Here is a 16,705-nt window from a genome sequence, read left to right as displayed (position 1 = left end):
CTCTCTCTCTCTCTCTCTCTCTCTCTCTCTCTCTCTCTCACACACACACACACACACACACACATACATAAGCACATTAATAGTATTAATAGATTAAGTAAAAAAAAACATAATAGCATAATCTTGGAATACTAATAATCAGAGGTCAGTCAGTCAACTCAAGTGATAAAGATGTGGCATCTGAGGAATTTGCTCAGTGAGTAAGGCCACTCGCTCAGCAAGCACGAAGACCTGATTTCAGATCCTAGATGCCCATGAAAAAAAAAAAAAAAAACTAACATGGCTGCACTTGACTGAAGTACCAGCATTGGAGGGGCCAAGAATTTAGACCACTTTTAAAAGGCAAAAGGACTTCAAATGTAAAGGACAAGGCAACATGTGAGAACGTTCATGGCTAGCATGCCCTGACATCTCAATGATGTGTGCTTAGCAGCAGATCTTAATTTCTAAATCAAACGAAACTGCAAAATTGGAAATACAGATGTTACCTTGAGGTGGGGCAAGATTGGAAGAAAAGACATGATTTACCCAGTAAACCATCTTGTAACCCTTGTCAGGGAAGACAGTGGGCCAGATTTCAAATGTTCTTAAAAGCAGCTTTGAAGATACAGAAATGCCTTAAAACAGAATTCCTTACATATGGATCCAGATTTAACCTAACAGTTCTGTTACAATCAAATTCCTAGCTCAAAATTTCACTGTGCAAACTTTCCCACAAGATTAAAGAGAGGGGGGAAAGAGAGAGGTGGGGGTAAGAAGGGAGGGAGAGATAGTGTGTGTGTGTGTGTGTGTGTGTGTGTGGTGTATGTGTGTGAGAGAGACAGAGACACAGAGAGAGAGACAGAGAGAGAGACATAGACACACACACACACACAGAGGGAGGAGGGAGGGAGGGCTATAAACATATCAAATCGCTGCAGGAATTAATGGTCACATTTATCCGTAAATACAAAAGACCCTTGGACTGAACGAGAGGGCCACACCTCTGGACCCCACTTCTACCACGATACTTGTGTGAAGTCTTTCTGGAACTAAATGAGCCTCCAACTGGTTTTAGCTGATGTCCCATGTGACTGGAATTCCTTCATTGATTGTCAAGAAGCTTCCAGAGCATGAACAAGCTCCTCCTACATGGGCATGAGCCAGAGGCATGGGCATAGAAAGAAAACAAGACGTGTACAAAGTCTGAATGTGGGCTGGTAGGATTTCTCAGTGGGTAAAGGCGCTTGTTGTCAAGTCTGAGCCCCAGACCCTACATGTTGAACACAAAGCTTGGCAGTACATGTGGCCAAATGCCTGTGGCCAGGTAGGACTGTGCCAATGTGGGCACCAAAAGAGAAGGCATTCTGACCTGGGGAAGATTCTCTCATGTTCTTTCTAGCACAGAGCTCTGGGGCATGTGAGAACTCAAAATTCACACATAGCTTTGCAATTCATTATAGGGATACAGCTATCAGAGCAGATAGGTGGGAAACATTTAGAGGCACGTCTATTGGCTTAATACATCGAGTTTTCAGTATTGAGGCACAACCTATGTGACTCCTTTGCTCCATACAAAGTCACAGGTGTGCCCAGTAGTTACATGGCAGTCTTAGAATCACACTGCCTGAGTTCACACCTCTCACCCCAAGCCACTCACACTTATGTGAGCTTGGCCAAGACCCTGGCCTTTTCTGAGATTGCTGTCTTATTTGTGAAACAGTGACAGCCAGAGGCCTCTCATCGTAGGAGTGCTGTGAATGGGAAATGAATTTGGTGTGAATGGGAAATAAATTGGTGCGAATGGAAAATGAATTTGGTATGAATAGGAAATGAGTTGGTGTGAATGGAAAATGAATTGGTGTGAATGGGAAACGAATTGGTGTGAATGGGAAGTGAAGTGGTGTGAATAGGAAATGAATTCGGTATGAATAGGAAAGGAGTTGGTGTGAATGGAAAATGAATTGGTGTGAATGGGAAATGAATTGGTGTGAATGGGAAATGAACTGGTGTGAATAGGAAATGAATTGGTACATGCCAAGTGCCTAAAAGCACTCAGGATGGAACCAGGGCTTTCTAAATGCCTACTCCTTTATTCTCCAAACAAAATTGACTGGGTCCTGCAAACTCCCATGAAAAACCGTCAGTCAGGTCTATGTATGTCTTTTTTTTCCCTTCCTTCCCAACATTAAATGTTTTGTGCCCTGCAAAAGAAAACTATTTTCCATCCTTAGAAGGACAACTCATCTAACTCCTGATCTGTCTGGTTCAAGTCCTTCTCAAATTAAGTACATGCTCTTTACAACAACCCCCAACTCAGCAGATAGCACAGGCCTCCCACTGGTATGAAGTCTGAAGTCTAGCCAGTTGGCTTGCTGTGTTGATAAACATTTGAAAGATATGACCAATGCCCAACTTTAAATATTAAAAGGATACTTTCTGTCCTTCAAATTTATAAGGTTCAAAGCTATAAGGCAGGGTAGGTTCTTCTCATTCATGAACCAAAGGCTGATCATCCTTGAAGTGCTGAACAAGAAAAGATACTCAGGAGAGAGAAACTACCACTAAATATAGATCCCCCTCAGTGGAAAAATCGATGGGAAGAGGCTAAGAGGCCGTGCATGGCTGTCTAGTACTCCATCTGTTTCTTTATTTGTTAGCGGAGTTGCCATTGGTACGGTGATAATTGCTAACACTCCTCTGCCAGACAGAGTAGAAAGGAAATATTGACACACCTCAATGTATACAGAACATCTTATATAATTTCACCATAAGAGCTCCATTGAAACACTCCAGTTGTTTGTTATGGTCAAGGGCTTAAAAGCTCAAGGGGGAAAAAAGACACAAGGAAAAGACTCAAGGTCACATTTCCCCTTTGAACTGTGGATCTAAACTACATGTTTAGTGCAGTGAGCATTCAAAGTCCCACTCTCAACCCCCACAACCAATTACTCTACAGATTATTCGAAATACATAAATTGTAAGGCTAAGCAGGTAGAGCTCTTGCTGGTTTCCCAGGGTACCTCTAATGAAGCATTGTTAATGTCAACAATAGTTTCTCTAGTAACTCAAACCTTCTCAAACCCAAAATGGACTGTTAAAGCCAACAGGAAATAAACGAAAATTAATTGTATTCTATAGAGGCACAACTGAACACATCCATTCATCTAACAGGAATTTCATGTAAATCAAACACATTGTTTCTTTAAAGAGTTTCAACATCTTCCTATTTAAAAAAAAAAAGAAGAAGAAGAAGAAGAAAAATGACAATGTTCAATTTTGCCAGTTTTTACTTATGCAGTTAAGTGGTTTTTTTTTGGTGAGAGTCAGACTAGAAAATAATATTATTACAAGCTTATTGCTTATACAATCAAGCTTCATTATATCATAATCGTTCATTGATAGTCATGGAGAATACTGTTGCCTTGTGTAATATGAATGCTAAAGAAAAAACATATATTCACAATGGACCATAAAATATGTAAAGATAAAATAGCCTACATGGATTGGTAAAGCCAGTGAGCTCATCTGTCTTTCTCCTCCCCTCCTCCCAAATGCCCAATAGTTACAAGAACACAATTCTAGTTTTAACTTGGAAACCACATTCTTAATTATTAATCTCCTCCATGCTTAACATCCTCCCAAACTATTCACTAACCGAAATAGAACACTTCATTGAGAACTCCTGTTTCTTTTTTNTTTTTTCTTTTTTTGGTTTTTCGAGACATGGTTTCTCTGTGTAGCCCTGGCTGTCCTGGAACTCACTCTGTAGACCAGGCTGGCCTCGAACTCAGAAATCCGCCTGCCTCTGCCTCCTGAGTGCTGGGATTAATCCTGTTTCTTAAGACTCCATTGGGCCTTGGTCATTTTTCTCCCTCCATCAAATGTATGTGTGTCAGACCTGCCTGTGCATAACTTCAGTCCCTGAACTGTGGGGAACCTTGTGCTGTTGGGGCGGGGGGGGGAGCTTGGGCACCCAGAGCAGGCAAATCTGAGGAGTACTGCTGTGCCACCTGCCTAGGCACTCGGGGGGGGGCTTTCCCTGGGCGCCCCTTCGGTGGGAGTAACAGAGCTTGAGAAGGAAATGAAGCTACAAGAAAGCCCTATGTGAGCCTCTTGGGGAAGAATCTTGAGGACTCGCGTCGAAGGTGGCTGAAAAAGAGGGATCTTTGGTCTCACGGTTATGATGGACAATTTAAGGAGCTAAGGGAGAGTCTGAGATCCCCAGAATGTATCTACTCCAGGACCATCTACCTAGCGCTCTCTTTTCCCCAGCCTATATTAGGGCGCAGGCAAAGCGAGACACCCAAGGCTAGTCCCACTGGGTGTAGTTAGATCTGTGCAGACAAGCTTCGAGAACACGGAGGAAAGGAGGAAAGCATCGAGCTTCTCGGGACCCAACCCTCTTCCCAAGCCATCAAGGGAGTCTACAGCTCCCCTGGCCCTAGGCAGCTGAACCCAGGCAGCGGGTGTCCCAAACGCTGCGCCCTGGCGCCAGAGGGCACCCCAGGAGAGAGATCACGCAACGACACACTCCCGGGGCTCGGTCCCCAGGAGCTGGGGCAGTGCGCACCTGGGAACCAGAGCCACGGAAAATTCCCGGGTGGGTACAGAGGGGCAGAAGAGATCCCAACACCGCACCCCCCCCCACCCTCCAGCCAGTGTCCAGGTACCTCGCAGCCGTACAGCTGACCCAGCTGCTCCACGATCCATTCTTCCAGCACCAACCGCTTACGAAGCTCCTTACGGTCGTATTTCACTGTCACTTTTCCCTGCTGGTGGCGTCGCTGCTGCTGTTGCACTTGCCCGGCGGTGGTCACTGTAGTCACCGGCGCCGAATCCTCCCTTGAGGAGCCGGAGCTGCTGCTGGATCCTGGGCTGCCGCCGGTGCCACCGCGGGGACTCTGGAAGAAGACGCGCGCACCGCCGCCGCCGGCGCCGCCGGCCGCCTCACCGCCGCCAGTCACCACCGACATGTCCCCGCGCGCCGGAACCTGAGAGTGGCCCGGAGAAGGGGCGGGCGAGCGCCCCGCGCCGCTACCACAGCAGCCCCGGCAGCCGCATACGGTGGCCCGCACCTGCTCTGCGCGCCTGGACGCTGGATCCTCGCGGAGGGAGGCGGGAAGAGGGCGGGCGATGAGGGCGGGGACCAAAGCCTTAAAGACGCCTCCAAGGACCCTGGTGCTCCAGCCCCAGAGACCGCCCCCGGCTTGGAAGTCGTCCGAGGTGGAGAATCTGTGCCCAGGGACAGGGCCGCGAGGGACTGTGTAGTCCAAGGAGGAGACTGGCGTGGATCCTCTGGGTGGCAGGGGACAGTCAGTCGGTCCTCTACTCGGGCGTCCTCGTTTCTTGCCCTGCAGACACGAACTGCGCTTCTCGAGCAAGCTTGGGGCGCATGGAAATATGTCGACTCCCTCAGTCTGGATAAGCTCTGTCCCACCGGGTAAAGGTCGTGGAAAATGACCGACCGTGCTGTGGGATCCTCTCGCCTCGGCTCTCCTAGGACGGCTGGGAGTGTCTCCTCCCTTCTCCTTCGGCCCCACCCCGCGGCTCTAAACACACATTCCTATTCACGCCATGACCACCACAGATGCCACTTCCTCTGTTGGATTGGGAAGAAAATTGATGAGGCAATGTTTGTGCAATCAGGCAGTCACCGCGCCTCAGAAATTATTCCCAGACTGGTTTTCCCTTTTTTCTTACCAAGCGCCTGTTTCACCCTAAGCTGGACACTGAAAGCTTGAGCAGCCCAGAGGGTGAGGGGCTAAAGCCATCAAGACCTGGAGCATTTTAGCGTTTGCTGGACTTCAAATGTCCAGCCAGCTTTCCTCCCAAGGCCCTTTCGAAACAACCTCTCCCTCCTTGCCCCCGCCCCCAGGAAGGCAGCTGCATTGACTAGCTTACTTGAAAAACATCATGCAGCCACGTAAAATTACGAATGAATGAGCTTATTATAACGTTTAGGGGCTAAGAGGTGGGATGGGGAATTATAAACAGAAAGGAGTGTGCGTGTGTGTGTGTGTGTGTGTGTGTGTGTGTAAAATTACAGGGAGACACTAACATATTCCTGTTGTACATAACAATTCATTTCTGTTCAGAGAATGGAAAGAAACCACAAAGGCATTCAGAGAGAAGTAACCTGCGTTTAAGGCTGTTGAAAACAAGCTGGTGAAGGTTCCCTGAAGCTCTTAGAGAAAAAGAAAGCTTCAGGGGAGCTTCCTCTGAGCATTTTCTACAGCGGAGAGAATGTCTAGGTGGGATTCTCCACTGGAAGATGGGATAATGAAGAAGTAGCTGGTAGATAGGGCCCCCGCATCACCCGCTGGCGCTTCCGTTCTACCCACATTCTCAGGTATCTTTGTTTTTTTGTTTGTTTGTTTTTGTTTTTTTTTTGGTGTGGGGTTTTCCAGCAAGAATGTGAAGGGATTTTCCCAGAGTTCCATGCCAGCAGCTCATTGGGAGGACACCATCAGGCCTGGAAAAGTACAAAGGAAAGATCATAGAGAGGGACTTACACAATTCGGTGGCTGAGGTAGGCCTAGAGCTCCCCTGGCCGGAAGGGAGTCAAAACTAAAAGGTCAGGTCTCCCCAGAGGAAGAACAGGCCAGGTGTGCATTAGTTTGAATTCCCCTTCGACCCTAGAACTTAACAGAGAGAAAGGAAACAGATTCCCTGGCGACAAAGGCCCTTCTGCTCATCATCCTACTCATCCTCGACCCGCCCGCCTCGTAGGGTAGGTCTGACTAGCTGAAATCCAAGAAGCCATAGCCAAGAGGTGAGCATCTTTACAAAATCAAAATGTCCACAAGGAGGAAGTGGACAGAGCTCAGAACTCAACTGTGCACCAACCCCCACCCCAGTGAGCCCCACCCCCCTCCAGAGGGCTGGCTCCTTGCCAAGTTCTCCCAACCAGCTTCAAAGCCACAGAGCTAACCAGAGCTTAAAATCAGAACAGAAACGACTCAAGTGTAACTGACCAAGAAGGAAGCCTTACAGCGTTCCGGTCCTGGTCTGGTGCCGAAAACCCTACAATACAAAGTAGTTTGAAGACCTTTGGGGTTCTGAAGCCCAGCAAGCAGGAGGAAATCCCCCATTCCCTGCTCTGAAACTTTGGACAATGAAGTCAGTCATTAGGGAAGGGCTTCGAAGAAAATCATGAAAATTCACAAAGCTCTTTCTCAAGAATTCTTAAGTCAATTCTTTCTCTCTGCATAGAATGTTTTGTCCTCGGTGGTTAAAACTCGGTTTTCACTCGAGGCTCCAAATGTGACCAAAGGAACAGATGTCATCCATGGGACCCTGTGGGAAAATCTTAAGTAGATAGGTTCTCTGCATAGCCTGCAATCCCATCATGAGTCACTTGGACTTACAAGTGGGAATTGAACTGACCAGCGCTCCTCTCTCTAGAAACACAGTTTTTTTCCCTAGCCTGTACTTAACTGACATTGACAGTGAACTCCACCGCCCTATCTCCCCAAGCACAGGCCTCACTCCACACTTGAAAACGCAAACCTCCACACCCAGGACTCTACTGACACTTCAAATGTGGCTTGGTATACTTCCAAAAGCAGAGGTGAAGTGTACATGAAGTGTACAGGAATAAAGGAATTCTTTCCAGGCTGGGTCCCTTTGGCTGAGATGACCAGTTAAACTAGCAGGCTTTAGCCTTACAGAGTGCTCGCCTCACGCTGGCAAGGCCCTGGGTCCGATCTCCATATCAAAAGAAGGCAAAACTGATCGTAAGCTTAGCAAAAGAGAGAGCTGTATGTCTGTATTGTGTAGACATACAAATTATATATGTATACACATACACGCACGCACACATACACACACACACAGAGAGAGAGAGAGAGAGAGAGAGAGAGAGAGAGAGAGAGAGAAGAGAGTTTTGGTTTTTTTTCCCCCTTGATATTTGACTTGGGTGAAGGTGTTTTTGTTTTCTGGAATTATATAGGTTTTTTTTAAAATCTGAATATTATCTTTATATCTGAAGTTAGAATTTTTAATAAGTGGCTGCTTTGCCCTCCCAGGGAAACAGATGCTACATTAATTGCCCCGGCCCGCGGGACACTTTATCACTTTATTTCATGGTCCTTGAAGGGGATCACAAACCTAGAGAGAAATGGGAATAAAGAAAGAGATGAAGACCATGCATGTGTGTCATAGTCTCTTTTACTAAGGGGAGATGCCCAGGTTATATACAATTTGGAGAGGGGTGATCAAAGGTATACAGTGAGAGAAATAATTGGGAAGAGTTATTTGCAAGTCTAATACATTTAGTGATTCATCTAGGGTCCTTGGCGCCACTGCCCTGGGACATAGGGCGGCTTATTTAAGAGCCTATCTTGGGGTCCGGATCCTCCTGACAGTTCAAGGTGACAGCTCTGGGCAGCTCTGGAATGTGAGAAGACTCCTTCAGTCCTTGATGTCTGTTTAGGTCTTGCTGGTTCCCAGGAGTGGCCCTGCAGAGAGAGAGGGGGAAGTGCTCTTGACAAAGAACTATGTGGCTTTTAGCTACATACTGTGAAAACACCTGGGCTGCAGGATGCCCTGGGTGTAAGATGCCTGGGTTTTCTCAACTTGGTCCCTGACAATTAATGTTTATGCTCAGATGGAAATTTCTTTACTCCTTAAAGACTTGATATCATCATAATTACATGACACCTGGTGATCCCCCTTAGGGATGTTATGATTATAGCCTAAGGCCACAAACTTACACATACCGTCCTTACCTAGAGCAATAATGCCAGTAATAAGATGTTTAAATGCTTGAGCTGGCACGATGGCTTAGTGGGTAAAGACTCATGTTGCCCAGCCCAGTGATCTGATTTCAATCCCTGGAACCCACATGATGGAAAGAGAGAACAAGTTCCCGCAAGGTGTCGTCTGACCTCCACAAAGGCTGTGTGTGCAAATGAACACACACAGAGAGAGAGAGAGAGAGAGAGAGAGAGAGAGAGAGAGAGAGAGAGAAAGAGAGAGACAGAGACAGAGACAGAGACAGAGACAGAGACAGAGAGACAGAGACAGAGACACACACAGAAGGGGAGTTAATAGAGACATATATCTTAATTCTCTTGGGGCTGTGATAGACAGCCAAATACTGACTTCAAGTCTGGTTTTCACCTTAAACAATGAAGAAATCCAGTCTATACTTTGGGTCTCTCTATTCATTATGCAGAATATTTTCTGTTCTCAAAATAAAACTAATGACAACAGTGATGTTCCCAGTATCCCAGTGTAGGCTTTCTTCTGATCTCGGAGTCGTCTGTTTTGAACTTCTTCTAACTCTAAGCCTTTGATTCTATAATGCAGTCAGAAACTCTAAAACGAACCCAGCTATTACTTGCAAAAATATCAGCAGTCATTAATCACAACTCTAAAATTTTGTCTCAACAAAAATCCTTCCCTGACTACCCATACAAGATGAAAGGTGTGGGGGTGGGGTGGGGTGGGGTGGGGTGGGAGGATGCGTATCTTTAACAAAGCATAAAGATCTTTCCTAGTCTAGTGACTCAAACTCATAGACTATCTTGTCCCTCTCTAAAACGGGGTTCAAGTTTGTCTCTAGAGGAAGCTATGCTTCTGTCTAGACAAAGGCTCTTGTCTCCCACCCCACCCCCCTCGTTCTATGCTGTAAGAGTCATCCTTTCCCCCATGTCTGTCTTCTCCTTAGTCCGGTTACCACCTTTCCACTGGAAGAGCCCTTAACAACGTCTCCAGCTAACCTCTGTCACAGGAGTCCTTGCTTAGCATTTCAACCCTGTCAGAATTTGACTCCTGCCACATTGGGTGATTTTGATCTCTAAGCCTTCTCCTCTGAAGACCCTGTCCCAACATCCTCCTGCTCTCAGCTGCCGATCTGTTGCTGCCTGTCGGTGGCCTTCGTGAGCTCTTTTTCCCTTTGAGGGAGGTGATTCCCTGTTCTACACATGACCCCACACTTGCTCATTACTTATGTCAGCCCACACAGCAAATAGATTCTTCAAAGATGATGAGTTTTAATCTGGAGTAGCAGTAAATGGAAACACACGTGGGCAGACTCAAAGGGATGGCGCTAAGGAGAGGGTTCTACAAGAAGGATAGGAAATATTACACACGCTGCTTTGTAGACATAATCCTTGAGCACGGGAACAAACAGCAAGTGTGGTGACAGTCCCAGACAGGGAGATAGATGTGGGACAGGTACCATTGCAGAGATGGGCTTTTGTTAAGGTTGTGGCGGTCCTGGTGCAATGCTGTCATTTTGCCTAAAGTACAGCTTCTGATATTTTTACTACCATCTACCTGCCTCCGACACCCCACAACAAGACGGGGTTGGTCACAGGTCCCAGCCCCAGATGGAATAGCACAGACATTCAGTGCAGAGGCACTGGGCAGATATGTTTAAAGTAGATGAGTCCTCTTATCAATTTATTAATAGAGAAAAAACAAAAACCGTATAGTGAATGTTGGGGGTCAGATATTCTCGGCAATGTACAAAGCATTCCAACCCAGTGTTTTTCAAAGAATTCTAAAAACCACCATCACAATAAGCAACACGCTTTTGTCATGACCCAAACATCTACGCACAAATACGATTCCTTCTTATTGCACGTGATCCACTTTGACACTTCAGAGCTGATAATCTATTCTTCTCTATTAAGAATCATGCTTACCACTTACTGAACTGACCTCCCAGTCCACTCTTATAGAGACTACAGCATGCCTAGCACCCTTGTTGACAGAGCGTGACGCTAAGGTACAGCCCAGCTCTCCTTCAGTCCAGGCTGGTTACTGAGTCACTTGGACGTGTCTTCCACCAATATTAAACATTCTAGCAAGCAACTTTGACCCCAAGGGACTGACCCAGATTACGTGCAACATCCTTCCAGACAGAGGTGCCGTGAAAGATCCAAAGAGGTGCTGAAGTGCGTATCTCAGTGGTATAGCACTTATCTAGCATACTTAAGGCCCTGGGTTCAAACCTAGGCTCCAATCAGCACCTGAATCCCAATGATTCCCTGGTTTGTCCTTGTCTCTCCCAGAACTCTCCCCTCTCCCGATCTGTCTATTCAGGCCTGAACTTCTTCTTTCCATTACTGCTGTTGCTTCCCCACAAAGGTTGTTAAATGCAAATATGATCATGTTGTGCTGACTGAAACTGTGCTGACAACGCCTCCTGTAGTTTCCATTCCCTTCAGGCTATAGCGCAAGACAACCTGGCCTTGTGCACAGGCTTGTCTTGCGCTGGCTCTTGCTCTATGTTTCAGCGTCCTCTCAAAATCTCTGCCCACGCAACTCTACATTCAAGCCTGCTTTCTCCTGCGATCCTGACCTGTCTCTTCCCCAGGTTCCCTGGCATCCTGCCCGTCTTCATTCCTCCTCAGTCCTTCCTGACTGTTCTAGTCTGAGTGAGATGCTGCTTTCATACTTGCCATGGCCACCTTCCCTGTGTATTACATGTCACCAGGGAAAGCCTTCATATGATCCAGTCTCTGCTCAGATGTCATTTCACCAGACAGGCCTTGACTCTATACCCTCTGACCCTTGACCTCTTTGTTTTTCTTCCTCTTTCTTTTATCTACTTAGGATATATATATATATATGATGTGTGTGTGTGTGTGTGTGTGTGTGTGTGTGTGTGTGTTGGCACATTATCCCAGCAGAATATATATTCATAAGGACAGTTTGGAGCTCATGTTGATATCTGCACTTCCTATAACTGTGAGATAAACAATGGCCTCTCTGTCTCATTAATGACAGAGTTTGGTGATCATTGGCCTCTCCCACTAAACTGAACGCTCTTAGAGATGATGGCACAGCTAGTTTTTGTTGAGTTCCTTCAAGAACAAGCACAGTGACTAACACGTGATAGTGCCACAAACCAATGAATGGGTGGGCCTATCTACACACTATTTTTTTTTTCTGATTCTTCAAGTCAGATATAGAAAAATTCAGGCCTAAAGCTAGGGATTTAGCTCAGAGGTAGAGTCCACTTGCCAGGTGTTCACAAGGTGCTAGATTCAGTCCCTAGTATCAAGACATAGACAAGGAGAGAAGGGGAGGAAAAGGGAGGAAAGAGAAGGGGAGGTGAAAAGGCAGAGAAGAGAGGAGAAGAGAAATTTGGGGTTGTTTTAATCTCTCCCTGTCACAGGCTCCAACAGAGTGGAAATAGTTTCAGGTCACAGGGAGCAATGGTTCTCCCTCCAGAGAGACACTCCCACGAGCTTTGTTATATTTCCATAATGAACAAAGAAACAACTGTCTCCCAGTTCTCCCAAGATCCTACCCTTGAATGGAATCTATACACTCCATTTCGTTTGGCAACAGCCTTAGCTTTCTGAATGTGCTGCTGTGAGCAATGGGTGAGGAAGCCCGTGGGGAGTCAGATTGTAATTCTGACCCTGTAACCTCACACAGGACTGCTGTGGGCTCTTTCTCTTGCCATAGCTGCAAAGTAGGAATGATACTCAAAGCCACCCTTAAGGTGGGCATGGCCTTGTTTTGTTTTTCCCAGATTCACTGCACAGAAATGTGTGGTCTTGTAGTTACAGCTAACATGTAGCTTGTGTCACTGTGAGTCATTATATCTGACAATGTTCCGACCAGCTTAAATCCTGTTCTAAGTCTGGTGACACAGTCAAATTCCTCAAAACCCATAAATATCTACTCCTGTTTGTGTATTTATTTCACCATGGACCAATAGCAAACGACTCAGAACCAGTTTGGGAGCCACTCCCTGAAACATATTGTACTGCAGTCTCATTTTATAATTGTAAATGGCTTATAAATTTTAATAACTATAATAATAGCAAAAGGAATTAAGCATTGCCCTCCAGCCTAAGAGAATGAAACACTGGTTTTAATTTCTTGTTTGAAGATCTTTCATTGAAATACCAGCAATCCTAATGACCCAGAAGGACCTGAACCTTCCCACTGACATCATGTGGTCACCACGTGCCAACTACATACCGTGGAGGACTGTGTGGGTTCCTTGTTCTAAAACTCAACACCCCATGTGGATCTATGACTATCAGAATCATTGCATGCTACCAAATGCTAGGACAGGGTGCAAACCAGTAGAGGGATGTCTGGGTACTTGTAAAAGACGGGGTGCCCCCAATATCAATTATCTGAAGAACTGGGATGTTCTTCTAGAAGCCAGAACTCCATAGCTGTTGCCAGTGAAGGTGGCAGAAACCTCTCACTACAGCCTTGTGGTTAGATTTAGGAGACCTCGCTATGCTTATTCATTCCTCGAGGAAATAGGCCGATGAATTCAGTTCAGGGTAGACAGGTCCTGTGCAAATCTTATCTGTCCTCGGATGACCTAGTTTTACAACATTTGGGGCCTAATGATGCCACGAGCTACCCATCACTGACTCCTGTTATGTTTTAGGCAGATGTTATCTCACAAAAGTTTTCAACAACCCTGCAGGACAACTGCCTTGGTCCATTCCCTGCACTGCTTCGAGAAAAGTTGATTGCACTCACATCCTGGAGGCTGGGAGGTCCAGGAGTGTCTGGTGCTGGCCTCCCAGCTGCATTATAGCATGGCAGGGATCATTGCCTAGCTTGCCTAGTGAGACTGACCAAGCCACCGGAATGAGCTAAGCTTTATGATGGTTCTCTAATAACCCATCAACCAACCCACTGATCCCTAAGTACATTAGTCCAGTCACGATCACAGAGCCATCTTGACCCGATCACCTCTTAAAGGTCCCACTTCTCAACACACTACCCTGGCAATCCAATTTCCAATGCACTCAGATACATGCCCATCCAACCTGGATGCCCACATCTACCTTTTAGGCTGATTACATTCTAGGGAAAGATAAGGAGGCCTGGGAGTGTGGCTCTATGGTAGAGTTCCTGCTTAGTGCATGCTAAGGCCCCAGGTTTATCCTCAGAGAAAGGGAGTTACTAAGAAAAAGAAGATGGAAGCAGGGAAGAAGGATGGGGAAGAAAAGGGAGGAAAATAGCAAAAGAAATAGAGAATTAATGTATTTGTTGCTGGAACTGAAGCTTACTAATAGAGAGGGCTTATTTGCTTGGCATGTGCTAGGTCCTAGGTTCAACCCTTAAGAACTCAAAGTCTTTCCAGATGTATTAATTCATGCCTCTAGTCTATAATACCAACAGTGAGGAGGGTAAGCCAGGATGGGTTCTGTGAGTTTAAATCCAGCCTGGGACAGCTAGGGGTGTAAGACTGTAAATTGAGAGAGACAGAGACAGAGAGATAGAGACAGAGACAGACAGACAGACAGACAGACAGACAGACAGACAGACAGAAAGACAGACAGACAGATAGACAGAGACAGAGAGAGACAGAGAAAGACAGAGACAGAGAGCAGCTATGAGCTTCCAGAAGCTAAGCAATCCCCTACACTGAGATGTTGTTGTTGTTGTTGTTGTTGTTGTTTTACAGATAGTACAGTTGGGATATTATTTTTCATTTGCTGACCCTCTAATCTGTAAGATCCTACTAAAATGGTCCCATCCCCTCTCAGTTCTGGACCTGGGCCTTTATGTTGGAATCTCAAGTTTATAGCCACACAAAACCGCTATTCTCACATGCTAGCTTCGTTTGGTAAATCATGCCGTCTCCCTGAGAAAATCTTTGGGGGACAACAAGCCTTAGAGACATACACACCAAACCCTCTCTGATAGAGACTTCTCCCAGAGCTCCAAATGTGGAGTTGCCAACTCTCCCTAATGACTGACAGTGGGACTTTCTTCCTCCTCCTCTGCATTCTGAACTGCTACACTCTTAACTTCCATCAGTAACCAACAGCCCCGTGCTCTCAGACGAATGGGATATGGAATCTCGACATTTTTCTCATTTGAAAATTCTCAGGCTATTCCACTATGCAGCTAGGATTGAGGACCAGTGCCCTAGACCACTAGGGACAATCTTTTGGGTGACAACTATATTGTCCAAATACTATTCACATTTCTCCCCCTCTCTCCTAAATACTCTCTCCTCTGTGTCTTTACTCTGCAGAAACCTGAATCAGTATCACCACCAGCACTGCCAGCACCTCCAGCAGCAGCAGCAGCAGCAGCAGCAGCAGCAGCAGCACCATCTCCCCATAAACCTCTATCCATTTATAGCCATGGGTCAGTGTCCCACAACATGCATGTGAAGGTCAGAGGACAACTTTCAGGCATCAGTTCCCACCTTCTGCCTTATAAGCAGTGTCTCCCATGTCACTGCTGCTGCACGGGGTCCTCTAAGCTACCCTCACGGTGACCCTCCTATATCTGCCTCCCATCCTACCATTGGAGTGCTGGAGTGACCGGTGCACACCATGAATCCAGCTCGTGATATGAATTCCGGGGGTCAAACTGGGATCATCAAGATTGAGAAATAATACCTCTACCCATGGAGCTACCTCTCCAGCCCTACTAGTGAATCTTATGGAAAGGTTAAAAAACGCCTAGGTTATCGTCATTCTGTTAAGTATTTTTATATAGTCATATCTTAAAAATAAACGCAAGTAGCTGAGAAGTTATTGGCAAATGATGGCTGCTGTTGGAGGAGTCAGTTTTCTTCAAAGATATGATTCCTGAGAGCTCACCCGTGGTCTAAGAGATGACCCTATACCAAGTGCATAAAGGCAGCATTAAGTGGAGGAGTTGGATCGATGTGTGTGCGGGGGGGGGGGGTACTAACTTTGGATGGAAAATGGTAGAATGGTAGGGGGATAAGTTGGGAGGGAAGGCACAGGAAGTAGATTTGATCAAAATACATTACACATATGAGTAAAATTTGCAAACGATTTTTAAAAATACCTAAGAGAACAGTCTGTCACAATCCTGCACGTCAGATTACTTTGATCTTAGAAATCATAATGTGTTAAAATGTAAATAATTGTTCTCCTGTTTCCACACTAGAGAGAACAGGAAGAAAAAAAAACAAACCCTCTTTTGCAGTATGTCAAATACAGACTGCCCAAAAAAGAGACCAAATTATAACACTGCTTTCATAATACGGCAAAAAATGGATCAGCCTTGAAAATAAAGCAAGCAGTGGACACAGGGTAGATAGACAGCAAGAGAATACACTGTGGAATTCTGGGTAAAGGAAAGTGTCCTTTGCCCTGACCACCCAACAACCCACAGAAAGAGAGATTATAAAATATCCCACAGATGCCCTCTGGCTGTCTGAGCTCTCAGGAACTGAGACAGGGGATTTAGACTGAAAAACCCAGAAACGTACCAGAGCATGATAAACAGAGACTCGAGGCGTCCCCAAACGGTCCGACGTACATATCAGAGCCACAGTGGGAACAGCTGCCATTGGGTCCAGAAAGGAAAGCTCTAGGAGACACACAATTCAGTCTTCCTGAGAAACTCTTAAGACGCTTCCTTCCTTCCTTCCTTCCTTCCTTCCTTCCTTCCTTCCTTCCTTCCTTCCTTCCTTCCTTCTTCCTTCCTTCTTGTGCATCATTCCCTGGTTTGTCCCTTTAAAGTCAAGCAGGCAGGCACGGGACAAGCCAGATGCCACGTGGGGATGATAAGCCAGGCCATCTGCAATTGCTGAACCTGGAAGGGAGATCTGGGCTGGTCCATATCCCAGGGCTAATCTGGGTCCCTGTTGTGACCTTCTGGGACATCCCTTGTCCCCAGGCTCTAACTGTTCCATCCTCCAGCACTGCTCTTGTGATTCCTTGATGGGCCTGGCAGTTTTTCACAATCCTGACCTTCCTGCATTTCCCTTTGCTCCATCATTTCAAGACTG

General features: G+C 46.2%; 1 protein-coding gene across 2 annotated transcripts in view; it reads right to left on the bottom strand.

The window, feature by feature from the left end:
- Positions 1-5,511, bottom strand: part of Ppp1r14c (protein phosphatase 1 regulatory inhibitor subunit 14C) — a 92,979-nt gene extending 87,468 nt beyond the window's left edge. Inside the window, exon 1 of one of the 2 annotated variants that reach the window (XM_021221596.2) lies at positions 4,653-5,511. In XM_021221596.2, the coding sequence (XP_021077255.1) occupies positions 4,653-4,955 (303 nt within the window). In that variant the 5' untranslated portion in view covers positions 4,956-5,511. The remainder of the gene's footprint in view (positions 1-4,652) is intronic. The other variant, XM_029533177.1, reaches the window with a different exon arrangement.
- Between the last annotated feature and the right edge of the window lie 11,194 nt (positions 5,512-16,705).

Source organism: Mus pahari, chromosome 21 (assembly GCF_900095145.1).
Source record: "Mus pahari chromosome 21, PAHARI_EIJ_v1.1, whole genome shotgun sequence".
Lineage (NCBI taxonomy): Eukaryota > Metazoa > Chordata > Mammalia > Rodentia > Muridae > Mus > Mus pahari.
This window is presented reverse-complemented; position numbering and strand designations above follow the sequence as displayed.